The sequence below is a fragment of the Diorhabda carinulata genome, chromosome 4, assembly GCF_026250575.1.
Source record: "Diorhabda carinulata isolate Delta chromosome 4, icDioCari1.1, whole genome shotgun sequence".
Classification (NCBI taxonomy): domain Eukaryota; kingdom Metazoa; phylum Arthropoda; class Insecta; order Coleoptera; family Chrysomelidae; genus Diorhabda; species Diorhabda carinulata.
The window spans coordinates 24,756,724-24,775,548 of record NC_079463.1 but is presented as its reverse complement, the minus strand read 5'-3'; the positions used below and the strand labels follow the sequence as shown (position 1 = coordinate 24,775,548).

Below are 18,825 nucleotides of genomic sequence, written 5' to 3'. Positions count from 1 at the left end.
TATTGTTTCTCCTTCGTCTCCTTCATTTGTGATAGTGACTTCCAAACAATCGCTTCGTTCCACCTTTTCTGTTCTATTTCCACTACAATATTTGATAGTAGGTCTTTAAAAAAATGTTGTACGTCGAATTTCAACATGAAAGAACTGTATTCAATGTGGGTGTCACTTTTGTAAACTTTAAAGTAGAAACAGTGAAATGGAAATAGTTTATTTGAAACTTCCACAACAGTAAACTATTGACCATTTCATGATTATGGGTAAAAGATAATAAACAGGGACTGACAAAGGTCAAGGCGACTACAAAGAAGACAGACATTACCTAACACGCAAAGATTAAAGTCTTATTCCATCAAGAGAATGCATCAGCTCATTGCTCTGGTCAAAATCAATGAATCGCTACCTCATACCAAAGAATGGATATTTCTAATCATGATAAATATATTTTTTCAAAGAATTTTGTGTTTCTTAAGTAAGGTCGGGTACTTATGGGACTATTTGGTATCAAGAAACGTCTATAAAGGTATGAAAATATGGATAAAATTCATTTCTTTTTCCTTATGTAGAGGCCTGTCTACTATCTAATGATATTCATGATTATAACAACGTCGCACAAGGAAAAATAACAATTCCAAATGTGGATGATGCCGAAGAATTTTCTTTAACGGACGTAAGTAAAATTGAACATCCCCAAGTGGTCATGTGATTGTCGGAATGACCCAGTGAATCGTTTCGATAAATGTTTTCTTTTTAGGAAATGTCCAAAAAAAATGTTTATATTTGTTTCTCATATATACCCATCTGGCTTCTTCTTACTTATGTATTTATTTTTGTAACTAACTTATTATGGTAAGTAGTATTTGATATTGGTGTCATTAACTGCTTTATCTATTTCTTGTAAAACAAAGTATTATCGAGTATTTAAATCTGTAGGAAGCTTTCGACATTCTTGGTTTCTCTCAAGAAGAAAAAACCAACGTCTACAAAATCACCGCTGCCGTTATGCACATGGGTTGTATGAAATTCAAACAAAGAGGTCGTGAAGAACAAGCTGAACCAGACGGTACCGAGGTGAGTTTTTAGAGTTCTACACTAGGTTTCTTGAATCGCAACCGAAAAAACAGTGTCGACGATATTGAAATCATAAAAAATAGTTAAAAATATCTAAATAATATACCTTTTTCTTCTTCTTATAATTGTTATTATATTTGTTTTATAACAGGAGGGTGAGCGTGTAGGTAAACTATTGGGTGTTGAGGCCGCTGCCTTATACCAGGCCTTCGTCAAACCAAGAATTAAGGTCGGTAATGAATTCGTCACCCAAGGTCGTAATGTCAGTCAAGTATCGTACTCCGTTGGTGCCATGTCAAAGGCCATGTTTGACAGGTTGTTCAAATTTTTGGTCAAAAAATGTAACGAAACTTTGGACACCAAACAGAAACGACAACACTTCATTGGTGTACTGGATATTGCTGGTTTTGAAATTTTCGACGTAAGTTCGTATTTTTAATTAATAGAATTGTACAATGAATCAAAATATCTAAATAGTTTTTTTCCAAATTTTTTTTAATAGAAATAAATCACTCAACGACCAATCTAATTCAAACCCACTGACAGAAACTAATTTTTTTTTGTTATACAATCGTGAAATTCAAAATATTTTGGCATAAAGTTTCTGGATACTATGTATATTATAATTTAGGAACATTGTACAGTTATTTATATATAAATTTGTAATATATATTTTATCTATTCCTGTTCATGGTGGAGGACATACGAAAACACAAAGAGAAATCAAATTCTTTTCATCGTTTCTTGCATTTTCCTCTTCGATAAAATTAACCAAACAAATATTTACTTTCTGCTTTAGTATAACGGCTTTGAACAGCTCTGCATTAACTTTACTAACGAAAAGCTACAACAATTCTTCAATCATCACATGTTTGTCTTGGAACAAGAAGAATATACCAGGGAAGGTATCACTTGGCAATTCATCGATTTCGGAATGGACTTGGCTGCTTGTATTGAACTTATTGAAAAGGTTCGCAAGCTTCAACACGCTTTAGTATCTTTTTTTTTATAGGAATAAACATCTCACAAGGACCAAAACATTCAATTATATCTTCTTTTTAATTAGAAATGAGAAATTATAATCTCGTTAATAATTTACGAGGGCTGTCTCATAGTTGTTTTATGAAAGAACTAATAATATTTCTATTAAATAATAATTTTGTAAACGATAGTTAAAAATATATTAAAATTACTTTGTTTTTGTGGCCTTTTGTAGGCAAATAGTTCTCCTATTTGAAATATAATAAAACTGAACTGGATTATAGACAAATTAATTTCTTTTGAATATCGAATATATTATGTAACAATAATTGATAATGAACTAAAATCATCTTCTTTCTAATATTGATGACCATATTAGCAGACTACTGCCTCTTCATTATCAGCAAGTTTTACCCGGAAGATAAATTCCACCACCAACGCTTAGATGATCTGTGGTTTTCTTCCTTTTCGTTTGTTCAACTTTTCGTTCTTAACAAATAATTTTTTTTATGTTTATACTAGAAATTCCTCTCTGTCTCATCCACGTTCCTATGTCCTGTATTCTACTCTTCTGTTTAATATCTTCCTTCCGTATTCTGTCTTGTAAAACTTTGCCTTTTACACTTCCTAGTATTCTGATAGGTCTTGATTTTTCTTTCGGTATTCTTCTTATGTTTCCTCTTATTTTTGTTTTGCGCTGGGTTAATTAGTCTATAATTTAGTCTGAATATTCCTAAAACATCATTTAATCCCTGTCTGAGAAAGGACTTTGGTACCTGCTTGGTGAGTAGGTCAATAAGGGCCTTTGTAGGTCCCAAGGTTGAGGGTTCACGGGTTAGGCTAGCTCCTTACCTACGATAAAACACTTGAAACAGCTCACAGAACAGCAAACAAGCAAAATTAACTAAGTATTTAACGATGTAACAGCACAATTAAGAAATTCCTATTCGGTATTTTCTCTTATGAGTTCGGTGTTCTTAACAGTTTCTGCGCATTCTAGTTTCTTACATCCAGATGACATCTTAAATTTGGTCGTCCTCTACATCTTCTCTCTACCTTTATTTTATCAGTTTTTCAACTATATAATGTTCTGTTTTTTTTTTAATTTCGTTATTCAACTCCATATTTTTGTAGTTTTCACTTTTTTGTATCTGGTCTTCTGTCAGAAAATGTGCTGGTAGTAGCAAATTCCTACCCAAAGCCTTGTCTTTACCTCAAAATGGAAAAAAAGACATTTAGTGGAAAGTAGTTTTTAGTCTATTCTATACAGGGTGTCCCACGACAAGTTAAAACTATCTGTATTTGGCAGAAAACTTATAGTAAAATCATGAAAATTTTTACGTTTGGGTTTTCGGATACGATCTATTCAACTAATATATTTTCAAAGATGGCTAACTTCCGGTTCTACTGGAAGTCGACTGTAACTTTGTTATTTTTAATCAAAACACCCTATATATTAATACATATTTGAAATCGACGTGAAATTTTAGTAAACTTTTGTCTGAAAACTTTTTTTAAAAAATGCATACTTTTTGAGTTATTATTTTTTTTGTAAAAAATTTGACAGTTTCAGACCCTTATAAATTATTTTTTTACGAGGACAGCCTTAAAAATATGGAAACGGTTTATGTTCATTTGCTTTTGGCAAAATTAGACGTATTTGAATCTACTTTGAAAAATTTTTCATTCTATACAGGATGTGTATAAAAAGTGTTCAAAGTTTAACTTTATAAATATCAAATTTCTTTATTTTTTTTAAAAGAACCACCCGGTTTTTTCTATTTAATGCATTCAGGACTAAAAAAATAAGGCAAATTCATGTATACATGTTATACCTAAACCTTAACGTTATCCAGATATTACATGTTTTCTGTAAACCACTAAAAGTTTATGAAGTTAAACTTTGAACGGTTTTTATACACATCCTGTATATAATTAAAAATTTTTCAACATAGATTTAAATACGTCTAATTTTGCTTAAAGCAACCGAACATAAACCATTTCCATATCTTTAAGGGTATTCTTGTAAAAAAATAATTTATAAGGGTCTGAAACTGTCAAATTTTTTACAAAAAAATTAATAACTCAAAAAGTATGCATTTTTCGCAAAAGTTTTTAGACAAAAGTATACTAGAATTTCACGTATATTTCAAATATGTATCAATATATAGTGTGTTTTATTCAAAATAACAAAGTTACAGTCGACTTCCAGTAGAACCGGAAGTTAGCCACCTTTGAAAATAAATTAGTTAAAAAGATCGTATCCGAAAACCCAAACATAAAAATTTTCATGATTTTACTACAAGTATTTTGCCATATACAGATATTTTTAACTCGTCGTATGCTTTATCAAAAATTCAACAGGCAGCTCTCGTAGTATATCATTCATTCCTAATAAAAAATAAGAATTTTTGAATGAAGGTAAGCTTGCTTGCTTGCTTGCATCTTACTAACAATTTTCATCATCTAGTGATGTTTGTGATGTAATGAATATTAATGATTACTTTATAATTATTTAGTACAACGGTTTTGAACAACTGTGTATTAATTTTACGAATGAAAAATTACAACAATTCTTTAATCATCACATGTTCGTACTTGAACAAGAGGAATACAAAATTGAGGGTATTGAATGGACGTTTATCGATTTCGGAATGGATTTGGCGGCTTGTATCGAACTAATTGAAAAGGTAAAATAGCAGTACCGTTGGAAGAATTTTGGTGACATGTTTTTGTTTGTAGCAGTATATATCGTCTCTGTAGAACTATGTCTGTCTGTCTGTCTGTCTATTGTTGTTTATTTATATATATACATATATGTTGTATCGTCCTCTTGATTCCACCAATGTTGCAGGAAAGGAATCAATTTGTACGTAGTAGTTATATGTGTGTTTGTTTTAAATAGTTCAACGGCTTTGAGCAGCTTTGTATCAACTTTACCAATGAAAAGTTACAACAGTTCTTTAATCATCACATGTTCGTACTCGAACAAGAAGAATACCAAAGAGAGGGTATTGAATGGGCTTTTATTGATTTCGGTATGGATTTAGCCGCATGTATTGAACTTATTGAAAAGGTACAGAATACGAGTTGTACAGATTTGGTTTTCTCCCTAAAAATTATATTAACGCTTTTCATGTTGTGTATTCGTAAAGACAGATCAAATATTCCACAAATCGCACAATTATATAACCAAATATCACATTTTACAGCATATCCATTTGAAATTAAATGAAACGGGTTTAAATTAATTCTTATTTATACTCCTCGCGCACCCTTTATAACTTGTTTTTCCATTGAAACTTCATAATTCAAGCTTCCTCTCTCTTATCTAACTCCAAACTACATCAATTCTATTTCGACTTAACTTTAACGAGTTATTATCAATTATTACGAACGCTTTCTTCAATATAATTTGTACCCGTAGTTCATGGCCAAGCTATAGGTCCATCAGTCAAGCCATTGGTACAAATTAATCGAGTTGCTTTTTTATCATACCTGTATTATGTAGTAGAGCACCTTCCAGTTGTCAGACTATAAATCCCCTGCATACCTCATTGCCGCAGTTTAAAGCGACGTTGGAAGCTTATACCGGTCCGTGTGCACATGAAATCTGTGCACTTGCAGCTCGGAAACGTAATAATCGGTGTCGAAACGAGAATTACGATTCCTTGTCTTATTTTAGAAAAGAAAACTCAAAATATTAAGCGTTAGAAATCAAGTTGTTAATATTAACTCGTACTTTTAAAACAGAAATTAAATCTTATTGGTAAATCCTCTGCATACCTCATAGCCGCGGTTTAAAGATACGTCGGAGGCTTATACCGGTCCGTGTGCACATGAAATCTGTGCCCTTTTTATTATTATAATACGTATTTTTCATATAAAATTTGATTTTGGTTATTTTATTGTGCGATTTGAGTATCAATAAAACTGATACTGGGTATACGACACCGTCGAAGCTATGAAGCTTTTTTTGTGTTTAGCTAACAATAATAATTACAGTATAATGGTTTTGAACAACTGTGCATAAACTATTCAAATGAAAAGATGCAGCAATTTTATAATCATCACATGTTCATCTTGGAACAAGAAGAATATGAAAGAGAAGGATTGAAATGGAAGTTCATAGATTTTGGTATGGATTTACAGCCCTGTATCGATCTAATCGAGAAGGTACAAATATATTCGACGTAGTTAATATCGTATCACTTTGGTAGTATATGCACAGAACCTTCATTTTTTTTATAGTAGCACAGTTTCTTCGCACTCTACACGTACAGGTATATTTTTTCAATTATTAGAGATATTTCAGTTTATGAAAAATACTAAATGATTATTTTTGTTATAGAAAAAAAAATTAGGTACTTAACTAAATTCAGTCATTACATTTTTTTCCTTTTAACACATATTTCCATAAGTTTTTTTGGAGATTAATCATTCATTATACAATGGTTGATACATTTCAATCAATCTGGTGGTTCCCCTACAAGTAAGAGTACAGCGAAGTGTACAAGAACTAAATAACTTTGTTTGAAGAGCTTCGTCGTTGTTTGAGCCCTTCTAAATTAGGTTTTAATTATACCAGAGAAACCAATTTCTCTGTGTATGATATCAAGAGAAATATATAAAATTTCTATTCATCTTCTATACTTTTCACTTATAACCTTAATCTTCATCTATCAGCAATCATTTCTCTCTATTCTCTTGGTACTTTCTTCCTCAAATTCTTTGATTCTTTCGGTATATCCTTTCTCTTTTTACCCTCTGTCTCTTCAAAAGAGCTCTACTGGCATCTCTGTGTACTGTTTTGTAATCGAATATCCATAATTTTCTCCTACTGTTTCACGATCCATCTTCTATAGCTTCTTGCATCCAAATGATCTTCTATTCCTAGTCTTGGTTCTATTAGCAATCTTCTGAGTGAGTATCCATGAAGTACTGTTTAACCAATCATTCTGCATATATTAGGATTTTTTCTTGTTTCGATTTCAATAAAATAATAAAAGATCGAACTGTTCTGTTTCTTTCAAAAAGTAATTAGAACTATCGACTTACTTGAAACAAGTTTGTTATAAATGTAAATTCCGTTTCAACATTTATCGAGTACTACCTTCAACCCCTTTTTTGATATTGTACATTTTGTATTACGAATATCTGTATTCAGTAGATGTCGACTTAATCATATTTTTCCCATTAATTTGCAGATTCTCTTTTCTAGGACTGCTTCATATGATTTTCCACTTTTATCAATTTTTCTACTAACAGCTTCATCAGATTTCATTCTTCTGCTGGCTCTTTTGGAGTCAACAATTTCACGAGAATATGTTAATGTTTTTGGTACGATATACCCTCACCAAAAATGATTCTTCACGCTGAACTACTCAAATGCTACAAGAAATGCACCTATGAAGAAAAAAATATATAATAATTGCGTTAACCTATTAAATTTTTCTTTAGTTATCAAGTAAAGTGAAATATCTCAAATTAATTCTCACTCTATATAACACTTGATCTGCGCAAACCATACGGAATAATGTTGCATATCAAGTGTTATTTACGTGAAACTGCTTTGCTTTGATTTAAACTGATAGATCATAAATTTTAATAGTTTATTATTAAATCTAGCCTATGGGTATCTTGTCCATCCTTGAAGAAGAATCTATGTTCCCCAAAGCTACTGATAAGACCTTTGAAGAAAAATTGAACACCAACCATTTGGGTAAATCGCCTAACTTCCAGAAACCTAAACCACCAAAGCCTGGTCAACAAGCTGCTCATTTCACCTTGGGACATTATGCTGGTAATGTAAGTATCTCTTGAATTCAACGGTAATTTACTCAAAATTATATATCCATGGTAAACTACAACAGTTTACGGTTTGTTGATAAATCGTTTAGATTTAAGGTCTCTTTTAATTTTAATAACTTTTTTCACAATGTAGAAAATACCCTTGAAACTACTAGAAACTAAATCAAGAGGATTTATCAAGAAAAATAAATACAAAAAGGTGTAAAAAAAATAAAGAAGTTTAGATCAATTTGAACTGCTCTGGTTGTTTAACGAATATTTAAACCACCCACCATTTTGTTTGCAGTTTCAACATTCAATTTATTTTCATCTGGTACTCAGTATTGTTTCTAATATTAAGTATTTCGAAAAGAAAAAATATTTGGGTGGCGCAATAGAATGTGTATATTGGAGTGGAGTGGAGTTTTAGTAGCCATGAGTCAGTGTATTGTTCATAATATGGATAAATACACATGAATGAAGCTCCGAGTGCAAATTTAATTAAAATATGTTTACTCGGAAGCGATCGGCGGTTTTAAACTTGTGGCGACGAAGTTTACAGCGAACTTTCAAGTTGGATCTTAAACTGCATCCTTATAAGCTCCAGTTAACACAGAAATTAAAAGATACAGAAATTATTGGTCCTTTCCTTTTTGATGATTTACGAGGACGAAGCACCTACCGCGATGTTACGATGTTGGAGGAATATTTGACTCCAGAAATGTTTCTATAGCGGCTGTGTACTAATTTCCAAAAGAGGTGATATCGCTTGGCTCCCACGCAGCCCCGACTTGACGCAACTTGATTTTTTTTGTGGAAACACCTCAAAAATAAAGTCTACATGAACAATCCGAGGGACATCAGTCAGCTAAAGAAAAATATCTGATGATGTTATATCTTATCTTATAAGTTGGAAAAAAAAGCATTTATAAATTGGTTGCGCAGATTCACATGTCTGACATAGTTAGCATTTTTCAAAATGCTAAGAACAAGAGGAAAATATTCTAAATATACATCAAATCAATTAGCAAGATGCTGACTCCAACGAAGGCCAAGATTTTGCGAAAGAAATAGTCATTATTTTGGACGTTGAAGATACTTTCCACAGTTCAATCAGGAAATAGAAAAAAAAACTATCGTTTTTATATTGTTATTTAGAAGATTGTATGTAAAATATGAAGAAAATTTCCTGATGACATGTGATTTCGAAAAGAAGGCCATCCAAACCTTATGTGAATCGACTTAAAGGGGAAGATGTAGATTCTGAAAGTTATATTAACAACTTCTTCAGTAAATTTGTTGATTTTGTACTTCAACATCAAATTTGAAACGACATAATGTCTTGGATTGCGAACAGGACAACCCAATATTAGCTATATCAAAATAACATACTTTTTGTATCAAAACAATTTGCTTCGGGTGCACCCAATTGAAGATTTTTCTTTCGCAATGTGTATAATGGAGGGTGGCGAGTCTTACAACCCCTAATGAGAAATATTCATAGATAATTGCACCTAGGTGAAGAGCCCATTTTATTCTAGTTCATAATTTTATTAATTACTAATCCAATGGCAAATGAGGAAAGCTTCATTGTGGCAAAACAATTGGGTGATATCTTATAACAAAACTTTTACGTTTTCAATATAATTCACTAACTTTGAATGATGCTCTTCTAGAGTTTTGTTAAAGAGTTAAATTATATATGAAACCACTTCATAGGTACCATACAACATCACCGGTTGGTTAGAAAAGAACAAGGATCCCTTGAATGACACCGTTGTTGATTTATTCAAAAAGGGTAGCAACAACTTGGTAGTTGAAATCTTCGCCGACCATCCTGGACAATCTGGTGGTGCTGCCGAAAAAGGTAAAATATACTTGATTGGTAAAATGAATAAATATTTCCTCATAAACAGGGTGTGAAACATAAATTTCTCATAGAAATAATCGATTTAGATCTGTGATTTAGGAGATCTTTTTGTGGTTTGATATAAAATTTTCCACAAAAAGATCTTTTGTAACTATATTTACATTATTTTCTTCACTTTGTTATTTGTTTGTTTGCCAGTGAATTCGCAATATAGTGACTGAATTTTTGAGTTTTAATTTATTCGAACAACTCAAATCATTTACAAACTTGGAACACTACTTATAATAGATTTGTTATTATTCAGTTCAACCACAATAATTAATTGTTATAAGCATTTTTTGTACAAATACATATTTTTGACATTTGACATTTGACATTTGAATAAATCTTATGTTAAGCATTAATTTTACTCGACTACAAAAAAAAAACGAAGCGGACTGATAATTTACCTGATATTTTAATTTAGATAGGATATAAGTTTAGACAAATTTATTATTATATGGTTTTATTGAATCATATTTTTTCGAATAATCATGAAATTAGTACAAAAAATTACACACTCTGTTACGAAGATGGTTCCAGAAGTACCGCCACGTTTTTTAGTATTTATTTGGCAGCTATTAACAGTGAATTTGTGAACATGGAGTAAATTGGTCATCGTTATGTGAGACAACACTAAAATATTGGGAAGGAAAGTTTAAACAAAGCCATACCTGCATTGCACTGGTCGATCAAATTTGGTGACGACTCTAGAAATATTGAAGAAAATCCACAAAACGGTACTGGATGATCGTATACTGAAAGTGCGCGATCTAGCAGACTTAGTGGACATTTCAAAAAGTGCGATACATCGCATATTAACTGATGATTTGGACAAAAACAAGATGGATGCCGCGTTTGCTCACAATGGAACGAAAACAACATCGTGAAGATGTTTCCATCGACTGTTTGGCAATGTTTTACCGAGTTAGAGCCGTTTCATAACCATGGATGGATCGTAGGTCCATCAGTTCACACTCTAAGTAAAAAAAAACGATAAAAACAATGGGAGAACCGGTTCTAATCAAGGCAAAGACCGTTCCATCTGCAGGCAAGGTCATGGCGACGGTTTTTCGGGATGCGCGTGGGATAATTTTCATTGAAACAGGATAAACTATCCACGGCGAGAATTATGCGAACTCATTGCAACGTTTAAGCGAAGGAATCAAACAAAAACGGACGCATAAAATGTTTTTTCATCAAAACAATGCACCAGCTGACACATCCGTTATTGGAATGGCTAAATTAATCACCAGATTCAGCCTCCTGGGATTATTTTCTGTTTCCTGTATCGAACTTATTGAATATCGTTGGGAAAAGTGTATGGAGATTACTTTTTTTCCAAATTTTTGTCTTTTCTTTGATGTACCAGGTACTTCTGGAACCATCCTCGTAAGTAAGAATAATTTATTGCTTTTTTTATAACGTATTCTAAATGATTTTCTTCCCATATTAGGTGCTAAAAGAACTAAGGGTTCTGCTTTCCAAACCGTATCCAGTTTATACAGGGTAAATGATCTGCTAATAGACGCAGCTGTGAAAATCTCACTTATCTAAAATCCTTTACCGAATATGCGACTCATTCAACCCCGATCCTTGCATATTTGCACACTTTTAATAATAATTTATATATTTTTCTAAACTGCTTTATTTGCTATTTAGGTCGTGGTAAGAAAGGTGGTGGTTTCGCCACAGTATCATCCGCCTACAGGGTAGGTTTTGGGTCAAAAAAGGGATATTAGTTTTTTTTATGTAGAAATTAAATATACTTCACAAACCACTGAGAAACACAGTGTTGTTTTAACAATTATATGTTATTACCACAAAAGACATGATTGGTAAATAGTTTTTAGGTTGTTATTTGACACAAAAAAGAACAAGATTTTAGTGTTGAAACCATACCGGAAAACTGTATGGATATTGTTAAATTTCCAATGGATGCGTAGGCACATAAATACTCACTGCCTCTTATCCACTATTTGTTTGCTGATGTATACTAACCACTATAAACGTACGAATTAAGTACAGTTTACATTTCAACTCCATTTTGCATTATACGAATTGCTTTTACTTTATAACTATGCTTTTATTTGGTCTCAGACAAAAAAAAATCAAATCAACATTTCTCTACATGATTTAATTGAATTTGATTCATTTATCCAATTTCTCAATTACGTATTTGTTTTGTTAGTTTGTACATTGAAAAGTGCATTTATCAAAGTCGACAATTCGACAAGCTTAAATTCAAGTTTGTGGGATTGCAACCCTTCGGAAATATCCACAAAGGAGTAGAATGATTTCTACTAAATATAAATGATACTATACACTATGCAAAAAAATTGTTCTTTTATTTTTTGTAAGAAATTTAGTTCTCTACAATATTGTCCTCTTGACTTTTTTTCGTAAAATTGAAAATAACAAAGTTATTGATAAAAAACGACGAAAATTGAAACAGCAAATTCCTTCAAGTGGTTATAACTTTTTTTCTTTTCATTTTTCCGGAAAATAGGTCAAGATCAAATTGGTAAAGAATTTTGAGACAAATAAATTTCATCCTCCATTTTTCCAATAGCGTTTATTTTGAAGATTTTACGGCGTCTCAAAATTGACAATATCACTTGTGCGAAATATTTCAGTTGAAAGCCTACACATCGTTTTTCCGTTGTAACAGGAAAACTATATTTCCCGTGAAAATATTGTTCAATTATTTTTTGTAAGAAATTTAGTTCTGTACAATATTGCCCCCTTGACTTTTTTTCGTAAAATTGAAAATAACAAAGTTATTGATAAAAAACGATGAAAATTGAAACAGCAAATTCCTTCAAGTGGCTATAACTTTTTTCTTTTTCATTTTTCCGGAAAATAGGTCTAGACCGATTTGGTAGAGAATTTTGATACTAATAAATTTCCTCCATTCTTCCAATTGCGGATATCATAAGAATTTCACAGCGCCTCAAATTTGACAATATCAATTGTGCGAAATATTTCAGTTGAAAGCCTACACATCGTTTTTCTGTTATAACAGGAAAACTATTTTTCCCGCAAAAATATTGCTCAATAACTTTTTGGAAAAAATTTAATTCTCTACAATATTGTCCCCTGACTTTTTTTCGTAAAATTGAAAATAACAAAGTAATTAACATAAAACAATATTAATTACTTTAAATCGCTAAATGTTCATCTTAAAACGCAAAAAATGGACAAATAAAAATTTGCAATGACTTTGTTATTTTCAATTTTGCGAAAAAAGTTGAGAGAGAAAATTTATAGAGAATTTAATTTCCTACAAAAAATAATAAAATAATTAATATTTTTACGCGGTGTATAGTTGTATTGCTATTTTTCAAAAACTTCACTCCTTTCACAAAATTTCGCAAGCCCACAAATTTGGTTTCAAGTTTCGTATACAATCCCCTATGGATAAAAAAAATTAATAACTCTGATAAATGCAAGGTTAGGGCATATTTTTGTAACATTCCAATGGGCTAAGTACACAGTACTTCATACTGTGTCTCCAATAACATTTAGTACAAATGGATACACATGTTAAAACAGTTTATTCTAACTGAGTAATAGACTATATTTTCTCCACGACAAGTTTCAAAATCTGAATTTCTGACAAATGTCATAGAAAGATGTCACTTTTTTTAATCAATATTCATTTTAATGGGTGATAAAACGCACTATTGGTCTAGTTTATGCAGTATACAGTACAGTAAGGATAGTACGTGACATATATATGAATATGATGACCAATTAGGTCAACGATATTTTTATTTTAAAGAATAACCACTGATGTTTAGTGCTTTATATTAACTTTGATGACAAGAACAGGGAAAGACTTCGGAGGTGGTTTACAAGAATGTTTGGAAAAGCTGCCAAATTTGATTAATATGAATAAGAAGTAAAAAAATTGAAAAAATATATTTATTTAGAAGACAATAAGTGAGTGAGAGTCTTTAGAAGATCTGCCGTTTTTTACTTCACCACTTCCATTGACTCAAATCGGGTTCCTTTCAAAGCAGATCTTTTTTCTAACCTTTCAAGGAAATCTGAGCAGACCCGTTGACGTAAGAGCTTTTGGTCAGTAGTCAGATTTTTGTCATGTGTAATTCCTCGTGTAAAATTTTTCTAACCGTTTCTTTATCAGTGTTGGCAGCCTCGGCATCATCCGGATGCTCATTCGACGATTAGCACGTACAATTTGGTGGATTTCGGTCACTGTTCCCGGAGTTGAAAAAATCACAGGACGCCCTGGGCACTAGTCATCTTCAGTGCTCTTTCGGCCCTCACTGAAGCGCTTACACCACTCAAAAACACGGGCACGAGATAGAGAATTGTCACCATAGGCCTCTTACAATAATTTATAGCAGTCAGTCGGAGTTTTTTTCAATTTAATACGTTCGTTTCAACGGCACCAATACTATAATAGTGATGGAAACGTGTTTTGGGACGTGCATTGACAAGATACCCATCTAGGTCGTCCTCTAGGCGAACAGTCTCGTTATTTAATAGCCAGACCTCGTATGTTGGACCAAAGACCAATAAACAACATATATAGAAAGTAAAAACGTACAAAAGATAAGGATGTCAGAACAAATATTCTTGGAGAGCGAGAATTTTCAAATTTCAGTTATGAGACTGATTAAAAAATTATTACATTCACTAATAATTGTCGTGGAGAAAAAAAAGCTGAGCATGATGAAAAAATTTGTTAAAATCAATACTCACACTTTAATTTTTTGTTTTAATTAACAATGCAGCTTTCACCTGTTTCCTTTGAAACTAAACTCCTAACAAATTAATAATCTCAAGTGATTTTATCCTCAAATATCGTTAATAAATTTTTTCGCTCCTTTAGGAACAATTGAACAATTTGATGACAACTTTGAGATCAACTCAACCTCACTTCGTACGTTGTATCATTCCCAACGAAATGAAACAACCAGGAGTCATTGATTCTCACTTGGTAATGCACCAATTGACATGTAACGGTGTACTTGAAGGTATCCGTATTTGTCGTAAAGGTTTCCCCAACAGAATGGTTTACCCAGATTTCAAACTTCGGTGAGTAGAATTTTTCGTTACAATACGATGATCATTTTTTTTTTGTATTTTGAATTATGTAATTTAGTGGTATGATCTTCTTGAAGAAGCTTTACATCTCTTTTTTTATCCACATTGGATTAAACACTATTATTTTATTGAAATGTTATTCATTAAACTTTAGATTTCAATATCTGAAAAAGCTCGATTTCGACTTGGACTCATTGATGATCAACAAAAGCTTTAGGTTCTCAAAAAATTAGAAATTTAAAATTTGGTATGTAAGTAGTATAAAAATAATGGAAAAAGTTTACAAGATGAAAATTTTAAATCCCTTCAATATGATTCTAAATAGAAAAATGAAGATTTTGGTATTATTATAAAATTGATTAGAGATTCTCTTTTTTAAATAATAATTTCCAATAACGACTTTAGTCACGAAATAGCAGCTGTAAAATTAATGAAACAGCCTTCAATCTTATGTTATCCTGGAGCAGATATGTCTAGCACTCTTTGGAGTGTCTAATTCCAATATGTTATTCTGTAATCCAGTTAATTTAGCTTGTCTTTTCATTATTCCGAGCACTAGATATGTTTTTTTATGTATTTGGAGATGCTCTTTCCAATATAATAAAAATCAGTAAGTAAACTCTTCAAAAACTTCTGCTTGAAGAATTTGGTGTGTTGCCCAGGCTATCAGAGTGTTTGGTTCTGGACCCGTACACTCCTATTCCAATTTCTACTGATTTTGATCCAAATGATTAAATCATTTAAACTGATAATTTAGATAAAAAGTTATCACTCAAAGGTAAAGAAAATGTAGGATTTGAAAAAAACTTATTTCTTAGTTGAATTATGTGAAAAAAAAACTCTTCAGGGGAGCTGAATTATGAGCTATTTAGTAGTTGGCAGTCAACGTGTTAATGTTCATTTGTTTATGGTGTTTTGGTTCCACTTGCTTTTACAGTTTATTATTGAAATGAAGTTTTTCTAAAAGCTAAACTTTTTTGTTGTGACGTCCTAAGGCATGTCGCAGGGCTGGTCATAAATATTTGACAATTATTGGGAGTCATCAAAGTCGTAAATCAAAAAGCCCACAATCTAATTAATTGTTTATATTATTTATTAATATTATTTTTTATCGCAAATTATTGATATCGATTTCGTCGAGTTTCATGATTTCCAACCGTTAGATGGTTAGTAATTTTCAAGCTAATCGATCTTGATCACTTGCAAATTTTCAAAAATTTCATTAATCCTTTTATTGAAAGATTAATTGAAGCGAGGCAAAACTTTCACAACGAATTTTCCATCAAAAAACCTTACAACTCCACACAGTATATTTCTTTTAGAAGTTCACACATATTCAAACGTTTCAAACACAAAAACTTCAGATGGATTGGGCATGAAATTGGTGCAATAGGACTAGTGATTATTATTGTAGATAGAATATCGCTTATGTCGATAAAATGTTATATTAAATACCGAAAAAAATGAAAAGTGTAACCTTTTACTATGTAGATATATGATTTTGGCCCCCGCTACCATGGCCAAAGAGTCTGATGCAAAAGAAGCTGCCAGGAAGTGTTTGGAAGAAGTTGGTTTAGATCCCGAGAGTTATCGTGTCGGACATACAAAGGCAAGAAGGACTTTAAAAATGTGTCCTAGTATATTGTCCAGTACAACACGTTATTTTTTAATCGTGCATGACCCTCTTCAATATACAGTGTGTGATTATTTTTTGTAGAAGTTACGGATGAATTTTCGATTATTAATATCCATGTACTGAATTATCATTTTATCTTATTTAAATTGTAGTTTGTTGACCTTTGTGTTTAGTAGTTGGATATGTTATTATTTTGGTATTGTCCTGTAGTTACAAGATTCTGAACCCAGCTGGTGTTTCCAAAGAAAGTGATCCTAAGAAATGTGCTGCTGTTATCCTTGACGCTACTGGTTTAGATTCAGAATCGTACCGTCTTGGTCACACTAAGGCATGTTTATCTTTGTCAGTGTATTTGTACATCCGAGTGTTTTTTTATTTTCAGTTTACAACGCTATTGGACAAGTGATTGTACTGTGTTTAGTCGACGCATTAAGACTAGCGTTTGACCTCCTTTTTTATTGTGTAAATTGATGTCGATGTATTATGACAAACATTTGACACCAAATCTTTATTTTTTTTAGTTTATTTGTCGAACTTTGTCAATTGACTGACAAAGCGTTTATCTAGATTTGTATGATGATTGAATATCAATTATTTTACGTGAAAACAAAGTTAAAAATCATACAAATCTAGTGAATTAACATTTTGTGTGTTTTTGTATTGGTTTTTTACGTATTTTTTGTGTTTTACTTGCTAAATCAGATACAAAATTCTGGCTGCAAGTAACATTAAAGACAGTATGACACCTGAAAAAGCAACGCAAGTTATACTGGAACATATCCAACTCGATGCTGAGCAATACCGAATGGGTAAAACCAAGGTATTTGTAACAAATACTTCATTTAGTTATAATTTTGATTGAATTCAAGCAGTTACAGGTATTTCTCAAATTTCAGAGTAGCACAACAGATTTAAATATTATTCAAATTATTTCAAACCATGCCATAATAACAATTTTTTGTAAAAAGATTTGAAGTATGTTACAACAGAAACATGAAGTTAAATCCCAGAGATCAACTTAAAATTCGTAATAGTCCAGGTATTCAAGCATTCTTTAATGCAGCACCGAAAATTTTTCACCAAACATAACCCCAGAAATCGAAATATCAGCAAATTTTAAGTAAAAAATGTCATATAAAAATTTTTCGCCAGATCAATAGTTTTTGAGTTATTCGCAATTGAAAAGTGCGATTTTTCGTCAAAAAAACCGCATTTTCCAATAGTTTTTTACGTATAACTCTGTAATTATGCATTTTATTGAAAAAAGTGCAATGAACAAAAATGAAGCTCATAAAAAAAGAAATTATTTAGTTGTATTTTAAGATCTTAATGTTCTACTTAAAGCAAGTTATAGAAACTTGAATAGCTTTTCTTTTACGTAATTGAGTATTTAACCTCAAATAATGGGAAAATTATACATTTTTCAACAAAAAGTCATGGAATAATTTTTAAAAAGACCTTTCAAATGACCACTTATAAAAGTCGTTTCGACTGAAATTTCAGTAGATATGATGTAAAATAGTTAAAGCTAAAAAAATTGCATTAAAACTAACACAGTATTAATTTTGTCTCTCGTTCGAGACGCTTTATCTATACTGCGCATGCTTCATACGTGCAAAATATGCGCAGAACTAACTGAAGCGCTCGGAGGAGAGAGAGAACGATACACTATTTGTTTCACTTAGTCGGAATACCTTATAGAAACTGTCCATATAGGAGTATTACATATATGCGTAAACTAGATAATTATGAAGTTGATTATTTTTTTTATTAACTTATTTGTTATAAAAGTTTGTAAATTAATTTTGAAAATTAAAATAAAAAGTTAAATATTATCGCGTGGTCATTAAATTTAAGTTTAGTTTCTATTAAGTCAAAACATTCCGGATTCATTTTCGTGCAACCAAGTCGAGGTACTATCAAATTGTAAATGTCTGATCTAATATATACGAGATTATTTTTTGTTTGTCCTACGACCAGAATTTTTTGTTTAATGATACATGTTTACTCGTAATATAAAAGGCGAATTAAATTCATTCAATTGATGTATTGAAAGAAAATGTGGTTAATTCTTTTGAACCGCATTCGAAGCGTCGAAAGCTGTAGGAACAAACCTGTGGTAACATGCTTGCTAATCCGGTCAATTTAGACATTCCAAGCTACATAAATTGTTTAAAATACAATTAAAAATAAAATTTCAATGTTCTCCATCATTTGCGTCTATGGAAAAAATTTTATTCAATGTTAAAGGTGAATAAAATGAGTTTTTCGCAATTTTCAGGAAAACGGTGAGTTTTATCATAAAAATACCTCAGACAAAAATTGTAGATCATAAAATTATCTACAAAAAATGTATCAATACTTT

The 18,825-nt window shown here is 31.4% G+C and overlaps 1 protein-coding gene and 1 long non-coding RNA gene across 51 annotated transcripts in view; both read left to right on the top strand.

Moving 5' to 3' along the window:
• LOC130892276 (myosin heavy chain, muscle) overlaps window positions 1-18,825 on the top strand; it is a 56,540-nt gene that overhangs the window by 20,915 nt on the left and 16,800 nt on the right. For 5 of the 50 annotated variants that reach the window (XM_057797577.1, XM_057797578.1, XM_057797590.1 and 2 more), the window contains exons 10-17: window positions 931-1,068; window positions 1,220-1,489; window positions 4,955-5,125; window positions 7,678-7,857; window positions 9,559-9,706; window positions 11,411-11,460; window positions 14,610-14,815; window positions 16,671-16,788. In XM_057797577.1, coding sequence (XP_057653560.1) covers window positions 931-1,068; window positions 1,220-1,489; window positions 4,955-5,125; window positions 7,678-7,857; window positions 9,559-9,706; window positions 11,411-11,460; window positions 14,610-14,815; window positions 16,671-16,788 — 1,281 coding nt within the window. Of the gene's footprint in view, window positions 1-563; window positions 668-930; window positions 1,069-1,219; window positions 1,490-1,867; window positions 2,039-4,568; window positions 4,740-4,954; window positions 5,126-7,677; window positions 7,858-9,558; window positions 9,707-11,204; window positions 11,258-11,410; window positions 11,461-14,609; window positions 14,816-16,315; window positions 16,434-16,670; window positions 16,789-17,162; window positions 17,281-18,825 lie in introns of all 50 variants that reach the window. The other 45 variants (XM_057797611.1, XM_057797581.1, XM_057797595.1 and 42 more) reach the window with 17 other exon arrangements.
• Window positions 11,556-14,319, top strand: LOC130892279 (uncharacterized). The gene is made up of 2 exons (XR_009059015.1): window positions 11,556-13,472; window positions 13,533-14,319. It is a non-coding gene; the product is annotated as an uncharacterized LOC130892279 (long non-coding RNA).